Source organism: Saccostrea echinata, unplaced genomic scaffold (assembly GCF_033153115.1).
Source record: "Saccostrea echinata isolate AGI-Se365-2 ecotype Australia unplaced genomic scaffold, CSIRO_AGI_Sech_v1 ptg000034l, whole genome shotgun sequence".
Taxonomy (NCBI): Eukaryota; Metazoa; Mollusca; class Bivalvia; order Ostreida; family Ostreidae; genus Saccostrea; species Saccostrea echinata.
Genome location: NW_026889783.1, coordinates 4,087,281 through 4,114,326, shown reverse-complemented (window position 1 = coordinate 4,114,326; position 27,046 = coordinate 4,087,281). Strand labels below are relative to the sequence as shown.

The window sequence follows — 27,046 nt, the reverse complement described above, 5'->3', positions numbered from 1 at the left end:
CGCGCACGGCGTTGACGGACTGATAGATTTACCGGAATTTTCTGTATCACAGTATCGGACAATGAGATCCTCCACAAGGTGTACTTTGATCCCTGGCTTTATTCTTCTCTATGTATTCTGTTTCGGAAACTCCGATATCAGTACACCAGGTAAGAATTTACTTATTTTTTTTCTCTCCCGGAATGAGCTGATCAAGCGTGGCGTTAAGTTTATCATGATTTTATTCTTTCTTTTTTGACAAGAAAACTTCAGACCGTATATTTAAGACTGAGCACAGATGCCCCCCGTTTTTTCTTTGTGATTTTCTATGATTATATTACTAAACTCTGATTTGTTATGATGTTTCATTAGCTTACTTTACTATTATTATTCTTACGTCACCCACGTGGATAATGGAGTATGAGCTAGGGATGCAAGGAATAATCGCCAATGTAATGTTTGGCTTACAAACTTCATAGAAAGGGGTTGAAAACTGCATATATTTCATCCATTTACACACTACAGAATGGTCAGGTGTAACCTTACCTGTTGTCAGTTCATGTCCCTTTCGTTCAAAATCACCTTTAGTAAATGATGATCTTTTGTTTAATACCTTCATCAGTGGGTCTAAATGATATTATGTTGTTTTATATTTCTAAAGTATTTTGTGAAAAAAGAGAAAAAGATAAACCGCGTAATTTTTATTACTAATGTAATTACAAAGAAACTGTTTTTTTATTGGTAGGTTCACATCCTGGTAAGTATCGATTCCGTCAGTTTGGTCACTGAGATCGCTGAATTTGTAGTTACATTAGTTATTCTATGATTGTTTCTTTTGTCTCCTCTCCCCTTACCACCACTACCCTTTACTTTAGTAAGTTTTTATTCATTGTTTTTCCCCCATTTTCATGCTACTGTAATATATTTTTTAGCAAGACCCTTATTTGGCAGTTTTCCAGTTACATGATTTTTTTTTATTATTCAAAGACCTCAATTCCAGTTCATATTTCAAACGTAAAGATCCGTGTAGCTGTTGATCAAAATATTTTGATGCCAAAAAGAATCTAAAGCTAAACAAAGATCAGGCTCATAGTAGCCATTTACATGTAGCTACCCTTTTTCAGACATTTTAAATTTGAAACTACTAGTAAGAATAATTTGCTTTGCACATTTGCTTATTGTTTCAAAATTAGTGAAACATGAAAGTCTAGGTTATTATAGCTATTTAGATAATCTAGCTTATGTGCAAGCTTGCAGCATTCAAGAACACATTGGAGCCACAAAGGTGAGAAACATCATACGTCACACAATCGTCGTCCCCCAATATGACCCATATTTGACCTTGTCTTTTGACCTTAAATTCATATCAATAGTTTTTCAACTACAGAAGAATGTATAATGTACCATTATTCGACAGCGACCCTCACATTTGACACTGGAGTCAAAATAAAAGTTTTCTTTTTAGAGGGGTGGGGTGGATACATTTGACTAGAATACACCTTACTTATCTTCTAATCTTAAATTATGGTATTTGAAATGTTGAGGTTTAATTTTAATGCATGTATAATGACTCAAAAATGACCTTGACATTTAACCTTAAATTAAAATGACCCACAAATGACATTGTCGTTTACCTTCGAATTAAAATTTGAATTTTTGTCAGCAAAAACTTCTGTTCATATTTTGTAGACTCGTGATGAATTATCTGTGAGTTTCATCATAAAAAAATGTTACGTGCCAACAGTTACTTCCATATAACTTTTGTCCTTTAAATAAATAAAAAGGGGAGACAAATGGTTTATAGTAAACTTAAACAACATTTCTAGTTGGGGTTAATTGCCTTCGATGAACATCTCTATGAGAAAACTGATTTTCTAGTCTCAAATATTAATTAATTCTCTGCAGTAATATTCCTTTCACCCAGGTTATTTCAAAGACCAGGAGGGAGATATTGCTTTTGGTATGTCCGTCTATTTATCTGTTTCCATCTCAGTTTGTAACTTGAAAGGTATGTAAGTTGTGAACACTTGTGTGAGATTAAGTTAAGGAAATGGTGAAAACTCTTATTATAAAGAGAATCTATTTCAAGAGACGTAATTCAAGGTCATTTGGAATATTTCAAAACGTGTCGTCCGAAATAAAACATGGCTACGATAGGGTATTCGATCATGCTGAGTAGTTCAGTTGAATTATATTCTAGTTTATTACATTTTCAAAAGTGAAATACTGTGATTTATTTATTGAATAAAAGTGATATTCTCTCACAGTGTGAAAGGATATCAAAGTGATATTCTCTCACAGAGTGAAAGGATATCAAAGTACTAAGTAAAAATAATTTCTGGTCTGTCATAAGATAGAGATAGTAACTATCCATCTTAATAGAGCTAAAACTGCCAATTTCTTCCCAAATATGTTGCTAAAATCCATGCTATGTAATGTTTTCAATCTCACAACTACCAAGCTATGACGTCTCAACCGCTCAACTATGACGTCAAGCCTATGACACTGTGTTAAGATAAGACAGAGGCTAAGGGAAAATCAAAGAAAATATAATAAACAGAAAATTCAATGATTTGTAGATGAATATGGAATTTATTTCACTCGTGAGACAGGATTTTTTGATATTTCCACTCGTGCTTCGCACTCGTGAAAATATAAAAAAATCCTGTCCCACTCGTGAAATAAATTCCATATTCATCTACAAAACATTGAATATCCTCTATTTATTCTTTTCATCATTAAGGTAACGCTGCGTATATTTCTCTTTCTAGTCTCTCGCTCATCGTCTATCGAAGTGGAGGTGATGAATTATACGGGGCTCCCTCTACCGGCGCCCATAGGTCAAAATATCACCTTGAAACTTAAAGTGACAGGTTACCTGCCTTCTGAGTGGAAGAATGTGACGTGCAGGTGGGAGATACTGGGTAGCACCACAGAGTGTTATAGAGTTCCAGATGAAACAGGAGAATTCATAATAGACGTGATGTCGAAAACTTCATTGAACCAAACTCCCGGTGTATATTTGCTTTCAGTATACGTCAATTTGGGACAGAAGTCGAAAAATAGAGCCATTCTTATTCGTTTCGAACACGTAAATGATCATGAAAAGGTTTGTAAAATGCAAAGAGAGAAATTCCTCTTGGTTTTATTTTTTTAAAGTGACAGTACGGCGCATCTCATCAAAAAACTGACTAGACAAAATTTTCCGACAAGATTTGGAATTTTTTTACTACTCATAAATGTATAAACTTTCAGAAAATTACAACTTTTACAATTAAATGATTTGGATTATTTCATTAAAATTAATAGTTATTTATGGGACGTAAATATATACATCGCAACGTGTTCGGGGTTCCACATTCCATGCTATGCACGCATGCGTAGTTTCATAAACAAAACAGCATGGTTAGAGAGGGAATCCCGGTAGGCCTGCTACATTGACAAAGTCGACCAAAAAGAAAAAGAAACTGAAAATAGAACTTGAAAAAGCAACTTTCCTGACTAAAATTTAGTTTGGGGATTAATAAAATCGCTGGATAAGGAAGAAACGGGAACTCGGCGACACTCACGCAGGGCTCTCGAAGGTTCTATTCGACAGGTTTGTTGATACTAGTTATCATTTCTCATTTTTCCGTCGCTTTCAAAGAAAAAAATAGTGTAAACTCAACATAAAAAATACATTTTTGACTTATAAACATTGTTGCCATTTGAAATGCTAATTTTTTTTAACTGTGCAGAAAAATACTTAGTTTGACATTTGGCGCGATAACGTATGAATAGTTGGTTTTTCCTTTCTCGGACCCCAATACACAAAACGTAAACATTTGTACTTTTAATTCTGTTAAATTCGCCTGAATGCAGACTAAAATCTTTACTATTATTATTTTAGATTATTTTATCAGAAAGTTATGATAATTTGTGTTTTTGAAAATTGCTTTCACCTAATATTCATTACAACTGTAAACTCTACAGTGTAGGCACGTGCCGTTTTAGAATTCACGTGGTACAAATAAACAGATCTAAGATTGCTCCAGTTCGTACGACCCTTGATTTTCCGACAGATTCTAATTACGTTAATTTTGTTTGAGTAGAGAATATTTCTGTTTCTCAAACTGCTTACATCAACTTTATACCTTATTTCTTAATGATATATTGGGTAAATTTGGATGAAAAAGCACACATTTTGGAGCCGTACTGTCGCTTTAAATTAAATCTTTGCACAACTTTATAATTATAAACTTTTGTAAGTATACAAAACAAATAAAAAGTTCTGTGTCAATTTCAGTGACAGAAAATATGGTATACAATATGAGACACAAAAAATTAACCAAATGTAATATACCATAATGTACATGTAAAAACTTGAGGCAAATCATTGTTTAAATGAATATTTATAAATGAAACAGAGATCAAAAGCTATTAGAGTTATCTCTCTTTATCAGAGGGACATACGTCCTTAATTATGAAATCTATAAATAAGATACATGTATATCCGAGACGAAGTTTAGCACTTATTGTATCCTCTAAGGTAAGTTACAAAATTAAGAGATTCGTCACACACGTGTGCAACCTGCAAGATAATTTATCTATTCCCGAGAACTAAGATAAAGATACAACTTCTATTTGGGATAAAGTTTGTGATGAGTCAGTTACACTGCTTTTGTTTGTTCAACATCCATTCGAGATTTTTCACTCATATTGAGACGCCACCGCTTGGTGGTGAAGGGCTGCAGGAGGCAAATTTAGACCTGTACTCGGCACTTAATGTTTTGTCCTTGAGCAGTGAAAGATCTTTTTCATGCTAGTACCTACTGCGACACGGAATCTCAGTTTATACGGTCTCATTCAAAGGACCGGTCTCCAGCAGATATATCAACAAGAAGGTACACAGGTATACAGGTATACAAATATTCACGATTGTAGTAAATATTTTATCATTTGGCACATCATTCACGTTTTACTGTGATGGTGCATTGTATTTAGTGTACTGAAATAAATCTTGGTATAATATATCAGATACTCTGAAATTGTCTTTCAGGAGTTACCAAAATTCCAGGTTGTGAAAGGGGTAACAAAGTTCAATGCTTCTGTAAACATTGGAAGTAACCAGTTCAACGAATGGATTCTACCCAATGCCTTTTGCTATGGACAATCTGTCGATCTGAACTTCAAAAGTGGATTATTCGTCTTGTTTTCTTCTAATGGAGTAAAAACTTTAGTTCAAACTTTTAGGAAACTCGACGATGATGTCACAACTTTGGCACCAACCTCGGAACAAACAAAAATTCGACTAAAAACTTGGAAACCCACAAATAAAGGGTTGACGACAACAGTCAATCAATTGAGCACAATGGCATCGGTGGGTTTTCCAATACAAACACCTTTACCCGTTCCCCAGAATACAACTTTTGAAGCATTTTCAGTATCACAGACATCCCACACTACGACTAGTCTGACCGCTACATATTCAACCCTTTTAAAGACGAACCCCACAACTTCCCAACCGCGGAGGAATATAAAGTTTCCAGGAGTAGAACTATATACAACAGATAACACGAAGTCCAATGTTTCCAGTTATTTTTTTATCATCTCTAATTTTTGCGGCAAGATACAAATCTGCATTAAATTTGGGGATGGTGTAGAAAAAACATTAAATAATTTTTCTCAAAGCAGAACCATTTCTCATGTCTACAACAGGACAGGAAACATGACGATTAAACTCAGTGTGTTTCATAGAAACAAACAAGAACTGACCATTTCCCGCTCTATTATGGTTCTTGATCATCATTGCTTTCAAGCCACACCGATGTTTGACATTCGGAATTCTGTACCATCCAATCCTTTAACGGTTTTCCTGTTCTCTGACATCATTATTAAAAGTAGAAAACAATACGATCATCAGTCAGATAGATGTAGAACCGAACATACGGATCATTTGACCTACTTCTGGAAAGTTACTAACACCGAGACAGGCGAGGAAACAAAGTCCAGGAGAGACCAACTCCCTCTGATATCACACACCCCGGGTTTGTTTAAAGTTTCCCTCACAATACAGGTTGGACAGTTTTCCACAACTGGAATTCTTTATATAAAGTTTATATTTGAACATCAGATGAATTTTCACAGAAGTGTTCTCTGTCAGTTTGTGAATAATTCCACCAGTATGGTGAATATCAATGTGGATGCTGAGATTCTGCCTGTCTGGGGTGAAAATATTTCATATTCCTGGAGGGTTGTAAGGTAGGTAATCACAAAACATAACGTTTAATCACAAATATATATTGATTGAATTGATCATATAATTGGGGATTTTCTCTTTCCCAAGCACTATGGCTAATGACAGACCATATTGTGTGTGTATAAAAATATAAATTGTGTGTCTTTGTTTGTTTGTTTGTTTGTTTTTTTTTAAAAACTAACCAATTTTAACCTTTTTCGGTATATAGCATCTTTGGCAACGAGTAAAGAAAGCAAAAGTTTGTGAAAATGTAGCCAGAGACCCAGGGGTTAGCACCAATAAAGTTAAAAATTTGATATTCAAAGGACACAATTGTTTACAGCTATTACCTATTATCCATTTTTCTTTGTGCAAGAAATGGCACATGGAATTAGAATTTAGATACCAGGACAGTGATTCTAAGAATGACACGACATAACTCAAGTATGAATCTTTAATAAAGGTTACATATATAGATCATATATAGATCGAAGTTTGTCCAGCAAGTTTCACCTCTACGGAGGAACATGTTATGTATAAATGAGGTGTTTTTTTAAGATTTTTTTTTTACCAAACTAATCATGTTTTGACAAGCATCTTTAAATTTGTGTTGAAATTAGAAAAAATTTTTAAAAAGTAATTATTCGCAAACCCGATATTTTTTTTCCTCCAGGGGTGGTCAAAAATGTACAAAATTTCCAATTTTTCTAAGCCAGGTTTCGACTATAATTTATGGTTCTAAGCCAGGTTTCGACTATAATTTAAACTCAAAATTAAGATTTAAAAACATCTCTTTGGGTCTTTTCTTTTGTTAATATCATGTGATCCTATGTAGCAAAACACGAAGATATTGGCGGTCTATATCCTGAAGCGTAGCGATTCCCAAGTGACCGTTCATGCCCATTTTGGGCCTATTTTTTTATTTGTTTACAGATACTCTAATCCTAACTTGATTCCTCAAGGATTTTCAGCTGCAAAATGGGTAAAATTGTACTACGTGAACTCTACAAAACTCACTCTCATTAACCCATTCCAAAGGATGGAGCGAGGACTTACAGAGATCGCCCTGAGGGTCAACTACACCTCATCAATAGAGTACATTTACCAGTTTGTGCTTGTTCATGACGGCGAACATGAATGCAACATTAAGTACGTGTTAAACTTCGTCACTTTAATTTCACACTGTACCTTTGTATGGTTTCACCTCTCAAGTGCGGGTTGGGGGCTTATTTTGTTACCCGAGTCCGTCGGCTTCGCTTTGATTTAGTTTCCGTGCCTTAAAGTTGCAACAGATTGACTTTGGATGTTCTTAATGTCCTTCAATTAACTAAATTTAGAAATTGGCAGTGCAATCTTGTTCGTCTCATGGCTAATTTACGGCAAAGTGAGAACAACAACGTTTAATATTCAAGTAAAATGAAAAAGGTGAAGATAGCGCATGTTATCGATCTTAAAAAAAATATATAAACAATACAAATCTGTGAAAAGGGAATAAAACACGAACCCCTTGAAATTCCAGAGGTAGGATCAGGTGCCTAGGAGGAGTAAGTATGCTCTATTGACTGATCACACCCGCCGTGAGCCCTTTGTATTGATCAGGTAGACAGAACATTTCGTAGTCAAATTCAGTATAAAAACAAAGGCCTTTATTTTTTTTTTTTTTTATTTCATTTCATTTTATTCAGGTAAAAATATCACAGAATGCCATGATTACATACATATGAAACATATCTAATAGAAAAAAAGACATTATCTAAGGACTATGCTGCTTGATAAAAATCATATACACATGTATATATAATATTACATTCAGTGTAATTTCCTTTATGAAATCCTTTTGGAAATCTGAAACATTTAAAGCCCTATAATACCCATGAAACCTTGTTACTGCGCGATAGAATACACGATAGGAACTACATACATTTTCAATACACTAGGAACACAAAAGTGTATGTTTGCTAGCGCGCACTATTCAACTTGTCGACAGGACCAGGTGCTGTCATACGACGGACGACCCCCCCCCCCCCAAAAAAAAGGATCCAATGTTTAACATCTCAAAATCTGATTAATTTCCTCCACGATGTCAATCCTGAGAGCCTAATCAGCTTAGATCAATATACTTTGATAAGGATATTTTGATTGAGTTTTGATTTTAATTGCATTTTCAGAAAATAGTGTTCAAATTTACACACACTCACACATAATTTTACACACACACACATATATATATATATATATATATATATATGACATGACATGTAAACATGACATGGGGAGGGTTGTAGCCCAATGGCCTTGGATGCTTGTTATACTTTTTTTTTCTTTCTAGATACTACTGCGTGAAAAATTGCGAAATTAGAACCAGTTTATCAAAGAAGTACGTAGCTAGGATGAATAGCATGAATAAAAACTGCATTGCAACAGCAAAATTACATGGAGTATATGACGTGTCAGATAGCAGAGACAATAAATCTGTATTACAAATGATCAAAGGATATCCATTGAGCAACGGAACAAGCTTAATGCACATAGGTAAAATCTCGTAAACCTATTTTGAAAATAATTTAAATGAAATAATAAGTCATAGAATTATACTTTTGTTCAATGTTTTAAAAATAAATTATATGAAATTTATTATGGCTATGGACTTTAAAAAATTAGAGGCTCTTAAATGTGTTTTAGATGGTTTTTCAAGAATAACTGTCTTTTTTCGGGGTATTTGATCGGAAGAATGACTATGCATATTAAAAAGTTCAGGAAGGCGGAAAATGTGACAGACCATACAAGGATTCGAAATTGGGTATCATTATCTCAAGACAATTGTTCTACCAACTAGGCTATCTGGCTACCGGCGAAAGAATTAAAGGAAGCAAAGCCATGTTTTATATTCAGAAATCCTTGTCATATCATATGTAGAAGAAAGGGAGAAAATGCGAGGAACCAGGCCAGGCATCAAACCCAGACCCCCTAAATCTAGACACTTGCAAAACTGATGAGGTTTCTTGCAATCGGAGGTTAAACCATGACTAAATGAAAATTTATTGTGTTCAGGGGAAAAAGGCAGTAATTGACTAATTGTAGTTATGCAAATGGAAAACCTAAATAAAAAAAAGACTTTCCATATCTGAAATGCTATGGCATGAATATTACCTTTATTTTATTTTTATATACATTTATTTTTTTTGTAGACCGGCATCATCTTATTGTACAGACAAATCGTCTTGCAGCCGGCAAGCGTTATATCCTGAAAATGACTACAGGTGACGTTCCTTGGCTTATTCATCTTCATATGAACAGCCCACCGACGGGAGGTTGCTGTGAAGTTATGCCCAAAGAGGGCAAGTTTTTTTTTTTTAGATTTGATATACATATGATATATATAAAGTGCTAGAGGTGCTTTGGTCTGAGTATGATTGTATCTCAAATTTGTGTGTGTGTCTGTTGTGTATCGCTTCTCTTAAAAAGAGGAAACAACTATGGTGTCCGGATAGGGCCATTTGCAAAAGCTCAACAGCGCGTTCAGAAAAACACGCCGTCGCGCTAACACACAACACGCGGTCACGCTAACACAAGTTTGCACACCCTGTCGTCGCGCTAACACACAACACGCTGTCACGCTAACACAAGTTCGCACAACACGCCGTCGCGCTATCGCAACTTTACACAACACGTTGTCGCGCTGTCACACAACTCGCTAACACAACTTTGTGATCGCGCGAATGCGAGTTGTGTGTTAGCGCGACGGCGTGTTGCTTGAAAGCGTGTTAGCGCGACGGCGTGTTGTGCGAACTTGTGTTAGCGTGACAGCGTGTTGTGTGTAATCGCGACGGCGTGTTGTACGAACTTGTGTTAGCGTGTTGTGTGTTAGCGCGACGGCGCTTTTTTCTGAACGCGCTTTTGAGCTTTTGCAAATGGCCCTATCCGGACACCATAAACAACGCATAATTAATTATTCTAATCTATCATTGTTAAAGCAGTCTCAGTTCGTTATCTTCATATATTTCATTGTAATGAATATACTACTTTACTGCATCAGGTTTAGTGCTTCAGACAGAGTTTATGGTAGTTTGTAGGGACTGGCGAGCGGGGGCGGAGGATTATAACACACCTCATCAACAAACAAAAGTCCCCCTGCTGTATACAGTCCGCTATAGAACATCCAGTAGTGATCAAGTGACGGTGTACCAAGGCTGTAGGTGTTTTCATAATTTCTGTAATTAAATATCATAAAAACAACAATTTTTAATGTTTCATTTCAAAGTATTTATTGTTTAAGATGAAGCGTCAACCCCCTCCTTTATGTTACCCTCGGGCGCTGCCTCCCAAGGTTACCGAGTCACAGTAGAGGTGGAAGTGGAAGACAGATTTGGCGACAAAACACAAACGAATGTAACCGTAACTGTCAAGGTATTCCAATGCTAAATAAATGTAACAAAATGTTACAAATAAAAAAATTATCGTTACGTATTACAGTCTGAGATGTAACAATGTAATTGTATATGTCAAGGTATGAACTTACCCAGTAATATGAAATAGACTGTATTAATGATATCTTTCAAGATATTCCAGTACTAGGCAAGATGTAACATTTTATTTTATCTTTAACATTACACATCATGTAATGAAAAAGGTGGAGCTTACAGTGATTAGTCTCAACAATTAATATCATTAAATATAATCATATAATATCATTTAATATACTTTAAAGAAGTAAAGAAAGAGTTTTGGAAGAACATTTACCAATACTTGATTCTGAAATGTATCTTTGTTAATTTCTAAAGGATTTTACGAGGTTTTTGAATCCAGCATAGATACGGTAACTCTGTAATTCGCCTCAGTTGACTGTGATGTTTAATGTATTTGAAAACGGATGAAACGTGACTTTGAAGAAGCTCTTCTTTTGGAAAGGAAATATGAGTACTACGGCCGGTCGACAGGGGATGCTTACTCCTTCATGGCAACTTATCCAACCTTTGTTTTAGAAGTCCATGTTTGCTTTGCTGACAAGTTGTATTGTTTAAATGGACCTTAGAGCAAGATTACTGTTTGTAATCTTTATATTTCATTTAACCACCCAAAGGCATATCTCCTCGTGGACAGTCTGTCACTTGTCGTTCGATACTTATTCATTCATAAATAGTACAAATAATAACGAAATTATACTGGCTGACGCCTCGCCATGTATTAAAAAAAAATTCACTCTTTTAAGGGACATTCAGTTGTTGTCCTTCGGACCATCCTTCGGGATATTAAACATATGTCATAGATAACCAACAATTCGTACAAAAAAAAGTGAATGAATGTAAAGTTTTCATTAGAGTTGTATTTGAAGAATCTTTTTCGGGATTATGTCGTCTTATTCTAAATATTCTGCCAAAAACTGTAAAACCTGTAGCGTTTTGCTTATAAGGTGTTATTTAATGGTTCTTACTGACAAAGTTTTAATACCAAACCGTGGGAAACCTGAACTGCAAATCTTCTAACGTTGTCAACGGAAAACAATTTACCCTCTGAGGATTTATTTATGTCTTCCCCACAACCGCATAAATTTACCTGATCATTCTGTCTTGTCAATGAAAATTAAAAATAATTAAAAGTACATCTTTCCTTAGACGACGAGAAGAATACTTGACAAGGAAACTAGGCACTGTTTTTCTATATGGTTGCAATGATAATATAGATAGTGAGGGGAATCTTTCAAGTCCACATTGTAGCTATATGAATGTGAAAGAACTTTTCAACAATACACAGAGACGTACAAGCGTAGTCATGGCCATCGGTCTTACAATAAATCTAATACACACGATATATCTCTTTTGATTCACGAATATGTTACGTAAATAAATAGACAGATCTTCATCACATCCGCACCAAACTTTACTCCGTCCCTTTGAAAGTTTAAGTGGTCTATTTGAAACAGCCATTCATGGTTGGATTCTTCGACACCAGAGTACGGGATGGGATCTGGGATTATGGATATGCTAATCCAGGCTTTTTAAATCGCAACGATTTATGGAAGAGAACACTTCTCAAGTAACCCGTTTCTTCTTTAAACTTAAATGTGCCATTAAAGGAATAGGCGCAATTAAACCATTTAATGCAATTCTTAATCATGAAAAGGTCCAGTCTTATATTCCACCATGTTTCAAGTTGAAGTCCACACCTTGTATTTCTTACAAATATTCATCGACCATTGCTTCCAAACTTTTTACTTACAAAATCTAACAGAGCCTAGATATCGACTATCTGAAACAAAATCCTCCTACGTATTTATGTTCTTCATGTCATTACTGGTGAATATCATTAACTATGAGGACCTTAATTCACTTATTTTAAAAGAATTGAAATTTACAGAACCCAGATCTTTCAATTGGCGACAGAATTTTATAATTATAATAAATTCTGTCGGAAATTATGCCAGACGATGGGTTAATTATGAAGAAGACCCTGACACTGTTTTCAGAATGGATAAAAAGTAAAAGGTGGATGTTAAAATCTGTAAAAACGATTGAGGGACAGTATGAGAACCATCTGTCCTTATGTATTCAATAATTCAGAAGTGGCTAAAGAATTATCCAGATAACATAACAATTGTAGGTACTGGTCCCAGCTGACATTATCTTTGTTTGTAAGGTGCATTACCAAAATATTTTGAATTACCATTCTATATTGGATTAGAAAAAATTTATAAAATTCCTTACAGAGATATAGCGGGATCAAGTGAATGTTCTATCAAGCCTTTCTTTCCTCCCCACAAAAATATTAACAGCAGTGAAGGAAAAACTTCTGCAGTACTGTGAAACAACATATTCGAGAAGTGGTGTTCATCAGATGTTGATACCTTAAAAACCCCAAAGAACTTTTAGAAAATTTGAAATCACATTTTTTTTTTCAAAAGCGATAGCATCGAACGTATGAATTCTTACGAATGAAGTCAATATTTTTGCAAATTCTATGGTCGATACAATGACCTTGTTTGAAAATATACTCTGTCGTTAGGTCGAATGTTACCAAAAGTCTTTCATACAAATTGTTGGGCCATTATTTTCATACTGAATTTACTTCGGATTTTCCTGTTTACCTGATAATGACATAGAACACACGGCGGGTGTGACAGGTCGACAGAGATTACTTTCTCCTCCATGGTACCTGATCCCATTTCTGTTTTTAGAGGTCCATGTTGGCTCTACTCACAATTTTTATTGCTTCAGTGGACTTTGAGCATGATGGTCGTTACCTTAATATTTCAACATCTATTCTAAAAAGTGTTGACGTTGATGTTTTCCCTTTCGTATTCAACCCAAGTTTGGTATACCCCTTTTAGTACCCATATATAAGGTATAGTCAGAGATGTCACTCTTGTGTTGACATATACTCTAGAGCTCCGAAAACATTAAATATTTAAGATATAATACCCGAGTCGAAGGAAATGCTGGAGAATATACCCCTTAGTCTCGAGATTTTGTTGGCAAATAAAAACCTAGCCCAAAGGGCGAGGTTTTTATTTGCCAACAAAATCTCGAGACTAAGGGGTATATTCTCTAACAATTCTGACGAATCTGTTGAAAATAGCTCGTTTTGGACGTCAAATGTAAAAATATGATGCAGGATATACAAAATAGATGGTAACTGTCTTGAAATATAAAAGGGTTGAAAACATGGAGGGCTCGGCAGGCCTCGTTCTCTATCACGTTTTCTTATCCTCGCTTAAATATCGCTTATATTTCAAGACAGTAACCATGTATTTTATATTTATCCTGCAACCACCCCTTGCATTGACCTAATAAAGATAACCTAATAAACCAAAGATTAATTCGGTCAATGCCCTAAAGCCTCGAGCTGACCTATTGACCTTTCGATGCCGGACTACTTTGTTTACTTAGCGACAAAATGGACGCTGACGCCTTTGACCTCCAGTTTGACGTAAACAATGATGAAGAGGTGGATCAAAACACTTTAAGCGACACGCATGACGAAGGTTTGGCCCCTCCTGTACCACCCGAATTAATTCCCATCCTTGATATTTCTTTCGATGAAAATTTATCTGATATTTTGAATGACTTGGAACAAAATCCGTCTGCAGAAATTTCAGAATCAGCAAGGCCTACCGTACAAACTGAAGTCCGAGTCAACAATGACCCTCAGTTTATTGATTTGAAATTTAACGATGTTGAAACTTTCATAACTAATCAAGAAAACTCAAACACAATTAAGAAAACTCTAAAAGATGTGAATCTTGTCAGAAAATTCCTCAAAATGAAAACCGCGATTTGAATGAAATTCCGTGTGACGAATTGGATCAGCTTTTAGCAATGTTTGTGTTGTCAGTAAGAAAAACTGACGGTCAAGAATACGAACCAAGTTCTCTCAGATCTATAATAAGTAGTTTGGACAGAAAACTAGGACGACAAAAATATGTGCATAAAATCATGGATAGTCAAGACGATTCCTTTCGTTTGACTCGCGACGCCCTAAAAGCAAAACAAAAAAATCTGAAAAAACAAGGTAAAGGCAATAAACCAAGCAAAGCTGAGGCAATTTCAGACGAAGAAATAAACATATTATATGAAAAGAAAATCCTTGGTAATGAAACCCCCGAGTCCCTCTTGTATACTCTCTGGTTCAATAACTCTATTCATTTCGGACTACGAGGAGTGAGCGAACACTATAATTTACGCTGGAGGGATATTAAACTCAAAGTATCATCACATGGGACAGAATATTTAGAGTATAATGAAAGGCAAACCAAAACACGAACAGGCGACAATATTGTTGACATACGCCAGGTCAAACCCAAAATGTTTTCTTCTGGGGATATAAGAGATCCTGTTCAATCTTACAAACTGTACTCGGCCAAAAGACCTCTTGGATTTTCTTCGGATGAAGACCCTTTCTATCTTTCAAAACGCACTATTCCTCTAGATGACCCCAGAAGTGATAAATGGTATTTAAAACAAAAAGTTGGGGAGAAAAAGCTCGCATCCTTCATGAAAGAAATGGCTGTTAAAGCCAACTTTACAGGGAAAAAACTAACAAACCACAGCGCGAGAAAGCATCTTATTCAAAAGCTCCGTGATTTGAATGTCCCACCAACAGATAAAATGCAAATAAGTGGACATAAAAATGTACAATCTGTCTTAAACTACAGCTCTATTACCGAAAATCAACAGAGAAAATACTCACACATTTTGAGCAGCACTTCAGTTGATCCCAGGCCTAATCCTACATGTACGAGTAATTCACAATTTATACAAAACAATGCAACTGAAAATTTCAATTTACAAGTGTCGGAAGCCTCTTCATTCAGCCAGATGAATTCCATGTTCTTTGGGGCGACACTTCACATCCAGAATTTAAACATTTACACTGGACATCAATCATAAATTCACAATAATTTAACTTTCGCCACTTTGTTTTCCTGCGGTTTTGACACTGTTACAAATTTACGTCATTTGTTTACAATCTACTTCAAAATTACATTCGTCGATTATTGCTAATTCAAATAAAATTTTGATGATATTTTATTTAATAAATATCTCAGTCAATCATCAATTTTATCTTTGTGCTTCGTTTTACTACATTTTTTACAATCTGTGTAGACTTACGTTATTATGCGGAAGGATAAATGTTTCACGCTTCAACCTAGCGGTGATGCGAGCTCAGCGCAATAATATAACGAACACGCAAAATACTTTGAATTTTACTTTTTTACCAATTTATTATTTGAAAAAAGTTGCAGGATAAACAAAATACATGATAACTGTCTTGAAATATAAGCGATATTTGGGCTCGGGTCGAAAACGTGATAGAGGGCTCGGCAAGCCTCGCCCTCTATCACGTTTTCTTACCCTCGCCCAAATATCGCTTATATTCCAAGACAGTAACCATGTATTTTATATTTATAGAGAAATGCAGAAGCTAGATTTCGACGTCATCGTAAGTGTCTTTTGACGTCACAATTAAATGCTATCCTCGTTCATTTTTTTTTCTCAAAGATTAGATAAAGAGCGTTGTAATCCTAACCCAAAGTAAATTTTTTCCCACGAATTTGCGTCACAATCAAAGGATACATCTATCCTTTTCCTAGTGAAGGCAGTCACAATTAGAGGAAATCGATTGTTGATGACATTTGTGATTTATTGGAGAATAATGGTGGCGGCACCTCTTTGATCTTTGCGATAACCGTAGTAGAATTTAAAAAACGCCTTGTTATATTGTTTTTCTTCTGAAGTCACTATGATTTGTTTGATCAAACATCGAATGTTTTAATGTTGTAGGCAGGAGACGATAATTATAACAGAGAAACCTATATTGATACTTTATGCCGGAACCTTCTAACCAAACTTAAGTACAGCCAGAATCCTGATACCCAGATGCATGCCATCCATATTACAGCCAACGAGCTCAGCAGAGTACAGTTCAATGTAAGATTTGAACACACAAGTTATAATACAGACTTTTTCTCCTTTTGCTCCATCAGATTCTTCGGTATTATTGTTCTGTAATCGTCTTTCTCTAGATTGTCTATGCTGACAGTGCTTTTCTATGTTGCAGGACTCTTTTCCTAACATCAACGTCTCAGGGTTAATGAATGCAGACATTTCAGATCTGAGAGCGATGTTGGCTTTTGCCAACTCGTCCATTTTAAAGAAATTACAACAGGTAAAATAAGGAACAAGTATAGAACTTAATCTGCAAGTAGAAGAACCAAAAGCTTGTTTTCATTCTTATTTTCTTCAGGGAACTAACATTCTATCCGAGTCCACTCTCAATTGGATATCTAAGTTTTCTTTGGGATCTCCACATTATGAACAAAGCATGCTTTCCGATAAAGAAGCATGTCACATGTTGCTTTTGTCCATGGACAGCATGCACATCTACACAAAGAATCCGGAGATCACAACACCCAAATCTATAGTAAGTATATCATCGTCGAATGGGTTTGAACACATTGGTGAATCTGTTACCAATCCATAGAAAATTTCCTGTTGTCTAAAGAATTTACATGTTACACGTTTCTGGAGGAATACAATGCTTGATATTACATGTAACATAACTGAACAGATAACCACTGTGGATGCACTGAGAGTGCTGCTTTCTGATGACAGCCTGCCAAGAAGTCTCCTCAGAGACAAGGACAAAGCCATACAGGCCATCACTGGTATAGTATTGATCAAAGGAAGAAACATTTTGCATATTTGATTTTGAATCCCCCTTCTCTCTCTCTCTTATATGCTGTTTTGTAATTGTATAGGTCTGCTGAAAATCGTTGACACAGTATTACTGAGTAGTTACTATCATTACACGGACGATTTGGATGAACTAATGACCTTGAATAAAGAAGAGCTAATTCAGGTGGAGAATGTTTCCACAACTTTTGTAAGAAAACGGTTAATTAAAGATTACATGCTATCGGAGAAATATCAAACAACCAAGAGGATGAAAATGGTTAGTGACGCCAAACAATCTTAATTAATTAAGTGATATTATATACGTGGCGCATAGTAAAGGTAATGTCGTCTGCAAATTTTTTTAAAAATTTTTTTAGCTAGAGTCCTTCGCCTCCATTTTGATGAAGTCATTGGATGCGATAGAAAAGGCAATGACCACCGCTGAAACAGGGAGGAAACTATCGGTGAACCGTACATTAGTCTCTGTTGTGGTGGAGAGGATCGAACCTTTGTCATTTAAGGATTACTCCGCCACAGTTGGTGGGATTAATGTAGAACTGCAAGCGGAAGGAAATCAACACAATGACGTCAATATTTTGGTAAGAATTCTTGCTTCATAGGTTGTTCGAAAACTGTTCAATCTAGATTATCAACCACGTGAAACATAACTCTATTCATGATTCAACACTCAAAATTCCAGATTGCAGCATTCAAAAGATCTCCGTTCCCAGTTTTGAATGACACTTCATATGGTTGGTCTGAAGTCCTGGTATTGAAAGGTAATTTTTCCTGCAATATCACAGCCCGTCTGCGGAACAGGAATGTAGACAACTTGCATAAAAGTTGGTTTTTCCTTCACTCTAATATGACCTTTTACCAAGAATTTGCTGTGAGCATGAATGACCTCACGATTATTCACTTGGAACCGGAAAACCTCACGGATTTTACAGATTGGGAACTTTACATAAAAGGAGGAGCCCGTCCAACTGAGGTAAACTTCGACATCAAATTGGATATTGGAAAACATCAGACCAGCTTTAAAGTCCCTTCTGGAATAATCTCGCACACCAAAGGATACTTAATGCTTAAAAAGAAAGGTATCTCGCTATGTCCTCTTTTTTTTCATTTTTCAATCAAATATAAAGCTGTGTTCAATGTTATTAATATGTTAAAATTTGTTAGAAAAAGAGGATAGAAGACGCAAGGCTAGGGATGCTGTTGAGACCAGAATTAAAAATAATGCCGAGAAAGGTGTCATTCTGGCTACGATTGGTGTACAGGTCTTCACTATGGGTTGTCGGGCCAGGTCATTCACGTCAGCATCGTGGATCACAGGCGGATGCAAGGTTTAATATTAAATACCGATTTCAGAGATTAAGATTTCAATATAGTGTAACAAACCTTTTTTTTAAATTGTTAGATTGGAGATGAATCATCAATCGAGACTACCGTCTGCCACTGTCCACACACTTCCGGTCAGCAGAGCGCTTTCACATCCACTTTCTACGTTCAACCGAACCTGATTGATCGCGTCGACTTCTCAGACTTTGACGTCGACAACGCTGCAGTGTATGGGACGTTGATTGTGATGTTGTGTCTTTATATTATCCTGGTCATTATACTCCGAAAACAGGATTATAAAGACGCCCTGAAGGTATAAATCCTCTTAGCAATTATTCCAAGATTTTAATGCCACTAACTTTAAAAAAAAAAATTTAAATCCTAAGTCCAATGTACTCGCATACACTTGTTTTCAATGTAAAATGAGGCTGCTGATGGGTGTTAACAAATTTTTAGTTTCTCCATTGCCGGAGTTCTGATCACATTTTATCTGTAGTCCGTCTTTTTGTAAACTTTTCACATTTTCGACTTCTTCTCCTGAAGCAATGGTCCAATTTCAACCATACTTGCCACAAAGCATCCTTGGGTGAAAGGAAATCAAGTTTGTTCAAATAAAGTCCCACTCCCCTTTTCAAGGGGAAATAATTAAGAAATAGTGAAAATTTGGTGGTATCTTCTCAAGGACCACTGGGCCAAAAAATAGAAACTTATGTAAAACCTTCCTTACATAGTGTAGATTCAAGTTTGTTCAAATCATGACCCCTGAGGGAAGGATGGGGCCAAAATGAAGGATCAAAGTTTAACATAGGAAATGCATAGGAAAAATCTTAAAAATTCTTCTTCTCATGAACAGCAAATCCATGATTGGTCATATTTATATCGAAGCATCCTCAAGTAGTGTAGATTCAAGTTTGTTCAAATCATGACCCCGAGGAAAGGGTGGGGCCACAATGGACGATTAACGTTTTACACAGGACTACATAGGAAGAATCTTCTTCTCAAGAACAGCAAAACCATGATTAGTCATATTTTTATGGAAGCATCCTCCAGAAATGGAGATTTAAATTTCATCAAATCATGATCCCCGGGAATAGGGTGGGGCCACAATGAACAAACAAAGTTTTACATAAGAAAAATCTGTAAAAATCTTCTCGTGAACAGCAAAGCCATGATTGGTCATATTCATACGGAAGCATCATCAGGTAGTAAAGATTCAAGATTATTTAAATCATCAACCGCTGGGGATCGGGCCGGGCCACAATAAAAGATAAAACGTGTAGGAAAAAAAATCTAAAAGCCATGTTTAGTATAAAGAAATATGGAAGCATCCTTAATTAGTTTAGATTTAAGTTTGTTCAAATCTTGCCCCCCCCCCCTTTTTATGGGTAGGTAGGGACCACTTATAAATGTAATGTCCTTTTCAATACTGATTTCCTACCCAAAGTGCTCAAGTGAGCGATGTGGCCCATGGGCCTCTTGTTCTAATTACAATAATCTATTAAACGTATTTGAATACAGTTTTAGCATTTAACTCCATTGGAAATCTTCTTTCAGTGGGCCCCTCAGTTCCTTTGTGATAATGGTGAGAATGACATCTACTTTTACATGATAACTGTATACACTGGCATGCGCAGAGGTGCCGCCACGATGTCAAACGTCAATTTCATTTTATCGGGAGAGGATGAAGATTCTGGGATACGAATATTGAGCGGAAGTTCTCACTCTGCAAGTTTTAATCAAATCTCGGAAAATCTTAATCACCAAATAATAATTTTCTTACAATAATACCTTTAGGAATACTTTATTCCTCAAAAAACTCGACTGTAAATGGAGTGTTTTTGCTATTGTATCTACAAAAAAGAAAATCAAAAGTTCGTAAAACTATAACCCAAATATCTCTGTCCCCTCTCCCTATGTACTTCGAGGTGAATGAAATATTCGAATATCAGCGGAATGTAACAACTGGATTATTTGGGTTAAGAAAAAATATCGTTTTATCATTTGAAGAAGTCTCAAATAGTATAAGCTTTCCTATCAAATATCCTGCTAAATTTTTAAGAAGGACACTTTCAAGCCGTTACGCACAGGTAAGGGAATTCCATTGCAAACATTTATTGACAAAGATGTACTTTGTTATTTTCCTAGGGTTTTGAAGCTGGATCTGTCCGTAGGTTTATTGCCAGTTCAAGATCAAATTTTGGGAGACTGAATTATCTCCGAATATGGCATGATAACTCAGGACCGGGCAATACAAAGTCCTGGTTCTTAAACAAAATAGTTGTAGATGATTTGCAAACAAAAGCAAGGTATGATATATTACATAAAATATGCATATACGGCGAGTTTTGTATTATTTTATATGTTTACTTAATTGTAATTTATTGAAGATATATATTTCACTGTGGGAGATGGTTATCACTGGATCGTGATGACGGTAGAACAGAGAGGGTTCTTCCTGTCTGTACAATGGAGAATCTCAACAGCTTTAACACTCGGTTTTCGGAGCAGGCTCAACTCAATCTCACTGACAGTCATCTTCTCGTGTCTACCTTGATTCGTCCCGAGAGCAGCAACTTTTCCCGCGTCCAGAGAGGATCTTGTCTGTTTGTGCTTATGCTGCTGACAATGATCAGTCATGCCATGTACTTCAAAGAGAACGCTATTGTATCAGCAAGTCAAGTTAAGATCGGTAGTCTGGACTTTTCCTTGAAGGACCTCTACGTGTCTTTGATGGTAGCCTTGATCACTACTCCACCAATTTTATGCGCCTCGTTTGTGTTTAAAAAAACATCCAAATCTTCGTATCATTTAAGCAGAATCTCTTCAAGGAAACGATCAACAACATCGGAAAAGTACACTTCAACAGATACAGATGTGCCCATTAATGTAGACTTGACCTCAACATTTGATACAGAAGTGACTTTGTTCCCAAAATGGGTACTTTATTTCGCTTGGTTCCTACTGTTTGCTTCTGCTGCGGTTTCCTCTTTCTTTTTGCTTTTGTACAGCATACAGTGGGGCAAAGAGAAGTCGACAAGATGGCTTATCAAGTTCATTTTGTCTTTCCTGGAGTCTATATTTATTGTGGATCCTGGAAAGGTACTTAGGGCTTTATTATGCCCCTGCCTTAAATTGGCTGGGACATATAGTGTTACTTTGTTCCGTCATTCCGTCATCATTCACTTTCCGTTCATTATCTCTGCAACGGTTGCACACATTCAACTCAAATTTGACATATCAATACGTCTTAGAAATACGCATGTCAAGTTCAAATTTGGTCATGGTCCGATGATATCTTTCTTGAACTTAGGGAAAAAAATAAGAAATTTTCAGTTTCCGCTCTCTAACTTTTGTAGGGTGTATGTATAAGGTTGAAATTGCATATGCAGACATTTTATCAGAAAATACAGGTCAAGTTTGAATTCGGCCATGGTCTGATGATTTTTGACAGAGATATCTCTCTTGAACTTAGGAAAAAACAAGAAATTTTCAGTTTCCGCTCTCTAACTTTTGTAGGGATGTATGTATAAGGTTGAAATTGCATATGCAGGCATGTTACCAGAAAATATAGGTCAAGTACTAGTTCGAATTTGGTCATGGTCTGATGATTTTTGACACAGTTATTCCTCTTGAACTTAGGAAAAAATAAGAAATTTTCAGTTTCCGCTCTCTACCTTTCTACAGATGCATGTATAAGGTTGAAATTGCATATGCAGGTACAGGTCAAGTTTGAATTTGGTCATGGTCCATTGATTTTTGACAGAGTAATCCCTCTTGAACTTAAAAATAAGAAATTTTCAGTTTCCGCTCTCTAACTTTTGTAGCGATGTTTGTATAAGATTAAAATTGCATATCTATGTATTTTTCCAGAAAATACAGGTCAAGTTTTAATTTGGTCATGATCCGATGATTTCTGACAGAGTTATCCCTCTTGAACTTAGAAAAAATAAGAAATTTTTAGTTTCCGCTAAATTTTGAAGTGATGTATGTATAAGGGTGAAATTGCATGTGCATTTATTTTACCAAAAAAAATAGAGGTCAAATTTGAATTTGGTCGTGGTCCGATGATTTTTGACAGAGTTATTCCTCTTGAACTTAAAAAAAAATAAGAAATTTTCTTGAAGGGTTGAGAATTGAAAGGTTGAAATTGCATATGCAGGCATTTTACCAGAAAATACGGGTCAAGTTCTAATACAAATTTAATGCTAAATATTTCATTTGAAATTTTGCGTGCTTGTGGGGGCATTCGTGGCGATAACGACACATCTAGTTTAGTTTAAAATCTTTTTAAACTATAATTTGAATTTTTAAAAGACTTTTAACGACACATCTAATTTAGTTTAAAATCTTTTTAAACTATAATTTGAATTTTTAAAAGACTTTAATATCCTTTTAACAGATCATTTTGATGGCCTTGATGGTTGCGCTGTTTTTAAAAAACAAAGAAACGCAATACAAATTGAATGTCGATGTCCACCATCTTCGTCGTTTGGCAAAAGTCTTCTACAGCAATTACAGTGGATCTTTAAATGGTTATCCTGTTTACCATTAGCAATTTTTTAATTTAAAAATGAAGCATTCTTTTTTTTTTTGTTTACTGTTTTTTTGTTGTTGTTGTTGTTTTTTGTTTTTATTTTTTTTTGTCAATCGTTTTAAGTCCATGGTGAAATAAACATTGTATTGCCTTTATAATTAAGTAATGAGAAGACAGATCCTGGGTAAACACGAGCCAGCTTTACCTCACGATGTTGAAAACTTTAAGAACAGACGTCAACAGGAAGTCAGGGCCAGGGGTGTGTTTATAGAACTTCTTACATATGGAGTCTTTGCTTTCATTATGTTCAGCATTAGTTATATCCACAAAGACCAGAGGTCATTTCTACTGAAGCAAAACGTCCATAATATACTTGTCAAGGACCCTGTATCCTACAACAAATTTGCAAACGTAAGGAAATACTATATATTAGTATGAAAATCGCCTAAAATTTATTTGAAACGTTGTTCATAGTTATTCTTATATTTCTTTTTCTTAAATGTCTGATGTCATTCAATTATATTTAGGTTAATAAGACAATTGACTACTTTAACTGGTTAAATAACACGGTTGTACCGCATCTCTATCCATCACGTGACTGGAGTAACAACTCCTTTCCTTCCGCTCCCTGGGTAGGGGACCTCGTCAATATCAGAGTGGGTACCGCCAAACTACGACAAGTTAGAGTCACGGAGGGTAGGAAATATCCTATTTTATAGCATTAATTTAAATATTTCTTCACTTATCCGTTTGTATAAAGGAGGCAGTGTCAAAATAGTAGGTATGTATTTTATTAGAATTATTGAAAATTATTTGAATAATTTGTAGTGGGGCTTAAATCTGTCATTTAATTTCAGAGCCTTGTATTTCATACATATTTCATATTGTTCGCCCATGCATACGAGAATACCAAGATAAAAATATTGAAACCCGAAATTTTTACCCGTATTGGAGACTCCAAAAGAGTTTGTCTCGAACACCACAGTCTCTCAGACGTGCTTGGAAATATTCATCTGAAGATGAAGGGATAGATGTTCCTGGTGAAATTCACATGTACAAACCTGGGGGCTACGTAATTATGTTGCCGAGGTCCTTGACAGAGGCACATGACCTTGTTCATCATTTGGTCGAGTACAGATGGGTGGATAGACATACTCGAGCCTTGTTCCTGGAACTCAACCTTTACAATCCTAACATAAACATCTTCACGTATGCCATGTTTATTGCCGAATTCATCGAGACAGGTGGGATTTTGCCCTGGTCCAACATCTGGGTTTTCAGGCCCAATGAGTTTACCGGTGCGCTAGGAACATATGCCCTCCTGTGTTATCTTGTTTTTCTAATATTCTTATGCTTGGGAACCTTCAGGGTCATAAAAGAATTATATCAAAGGCGACTGAAATTCCTAAAACAAATCTGGAACTTGGTTGACATGACCTGTATTGTTCTCAGTTATATTGGAATAGTCGTCTTTTCAATTCGTTTAGACAAAGCCAATGAAACCATACCAAAGGCCAAAGAATTGTCAAACGACACATTTGATGGTTTTCAGACTGTTTTCTTGTGGGACTTTGCTTTTAATTGTATTGTTGGCGTTCTGACCTTCATAACGACCTTAAGAATACTGAGAATTTTGGGGTACAACAGGCGTTTAACAGAGATTGTGAGAGTTATAACTAGTTCTGCGAGGGACTTAATCGGATTTGGCCTCGTCTTCAGCATAATATACAGCGCTTACGTCATATTTGGTTTTCTGATATATGGTACATCTTTGAGCGAATACAACACTGTGTTCAAATCTTTTGGAACTCTGACCAATTCCTTGATTGGGAAGAATCGCCTGGATATGATGATACACGTGGCCCCTGAAGCGGCTTCTTTCTTCTATTTTACGTACACATTTTGTGTCATTTTCACTTTGTTAACGATGTTCTCTGCCATTCTTAACTACAGCATCAGGAAAGTTCGCCATCAATCAAGGCAAAATCCCGAAACATACGGAATACTTGATATTCTTAGTTCCAGCATAAGTAATCTGTTTGGAATGGCGATGGCACTCCAGAGGAAGGATAAAGCTAAAGAAAAATTCACTGCAAAAGGTAAAAATAAAGTTCTTCATATGCAAGTTGTATACCAGTTTTATTTTCGTGAGTTTAATTTGATACTTTTAAAATTTAAGGAGAAAAGAATTTGCGAAGCGAGAAGATAAATGCCTTTGGCATTGTTCAGTTAATCAGAGACATATTTGTTCAAAGTCTGGGAGAAGAATTCATGGTAAGTATTATCTTATTAAAACATATAAAGAAATAAACCCGCAAATTTCACTTTGGTTTATTTGCCTTTTATGGCTTTGGATTAAAGAGCTCAAGTTAACTTCAGAAAAGAAATCGGGATTCGTTTTAATTTTTACAAAAAAGGGGTATTTTTTCCGGTTGATAATTTTATTTAGTCTGCATGCATGCAGGTATTCGTACCTCATATATTTTGTTTTAGTCAATGCATTTAGTATACAAAAATAGGAGAAACATTTTCAAAGACAACTACGATGCAGCATGATATTGTCGACGCATTTTAAGTACGTTATCTCCAAATGTTATTTGATATCTTTCTTTTCTTGATTTTATTTTATTTTATTATTCATTTCATTGGAAATAAAAAAAAAGTTATTAGTGTAAATCACATATATTTTTTGACAATTGATAATTAGCCCTAAATTTAAAAAAAATAGCACTGAAACTGAAAGCAACGGAAGTGATGATTTCTAACTATTTAAAGTATAGAGGCGTCCCGGAATTGCACAGAAAGTCTAAAGAGAACAAGTTTGGCGCGGTTTCTGACCTCTCTAGACTTTCTTTGCAATTCCAGGACGCCTCAATACTTTAAATAGTTAGAAATCATCACTTCCGTTGCTTTCAGTTTCAGTGCTAGGTATCGAGGACGTTTTTGGTTTACTGCATGCGTTTTAGACGGCAAGTGCAAATCGGCAGGCAATAGAAAGGGGTCATTCAATCATTTTTGAAGCTAGATCTCACCGGTAGGAAAAGTGTAGATGTTGAATAAAATCAAGCGTGAACCGAGGCACCCCCTGAAATCCAAGATGGCGAGTTGCGAACCTTGTGTATTTTTATATATTGAAATATGATATTTTTAAAAATGCTGTTCCAGCGAGTTTTGATTTTTATTTTAATAAGTGCATCTAGACAGACATAGAAGAACACACAATACACAAAATACACCATCCTGAAACCAAGCGCCTATGAACACAAATACTTCAAAGTTTAGTATCATTGAATGAAGTGTATTTGAACCATTAGACTGGAAAAAAGATCCATCTGCTGTAGATCTCCAAATTTTTGCGACACCTCATATTTGCAAGATTGTTACTAGGTAATTGTAATTAAAAAAAATCACAATTTTTATTATTGTTATGTATAATATTTTAATGACATTTTCGCGAGCAGAGGCCTAGCGTAATTATAATAATTTTCTCGGAAATAAAATGGGATTTACAGATATTTAAAAGTTGAGTGTAGTCTCCTTGATCCAACATCTAATACTTTAAACATTCCTTCTTTTAAACTGATTATTATGATTCAGTATTCACAGAGGTCAAGGCAAGAGTCTTTATTGACAACAATGACGGAACCATCGGATCTGAGAGTTAACCTGACGCCAGAATGTCTTAAAGGACAACGAAATGGTGACATCAGCAAACTCGAAAGAATCGGCACCCTGAGGGATATTCAAGTGTCACTTGATAAGAAAGAGGACAACCTAGTCCAGCGGAATCTTTATTATTTGTAG

General features: G+C 35.7%; 1 protein-coding gene across 1 annotated transcript; it reads left to right on the top strand.

Moving 5' to 3' along the window:
• Positions 1–61: 61 nt before the first annotated feature.
• Positions 62–27,046, top strand: LOC133199700 (uncharacterized). Its single transcript, XM_061335569.1, has 29 exons — positions 62–149; positions 352–431; positions 725–736; positions 5,018–5,227; positions 5,462–6,219; positions 7,130–7,345; positions 8,526–8,728; positions 9,385–9,534; positions 10,233–10,388; positions 10,473–10,603; positions 14,440–15,321; positions 16,474–16,620; positions 16,751–16,858; positions 16,937–17,113; positions 17,261–17,357; positions 17,451–17,644; positions 17,745–17,966; positions 18,068–18,464; positions 18,550–18,713; positions 18,788–19,021; positions 20,263–20,433; positions 20,854–21,014; positions 21,096–21,807; positions 23,108–23,240; positions 23,406–23,653; positions 23,770–23,938; positions 24,100–25,341; positions 25,425–25,516; positions 26,840–27,046. Exons 1-29 carry the CDS (start codon positions 62–64, stop codon positions 27,044–27,046), a joined length of 7,761 nt encoding a protein of 2,586 aa, XP_061191553.1.

What these genes read in the sequence shown, in the direction of transcription:
- LOC133199700 (XM_061335569.1), top strand. Translation starts at nt 62, where the DNA reads ATGAGATCCTCCACAAGGTGTACTTTGATCCCTGGCTTTATTCTTCTC. An exon ending in AGTGACGGTGTACCAAGGCT is followed by an intron (nt 10,389 to 10,472) that starts GTAGGTGTTTTC and finishes TTATTGTTTAAG; the next exon opens with ATGAAGCGTCAACCCCCTCC. An exon ending in AAATAAGTGGACATAAAAAT is followed by an intron (nt 15,322 to 16,473) that starts GTACAATCTGTC and finishes TTAATGTTGTAG; the next exon opens with GCAGGAGACGATAATTATAA.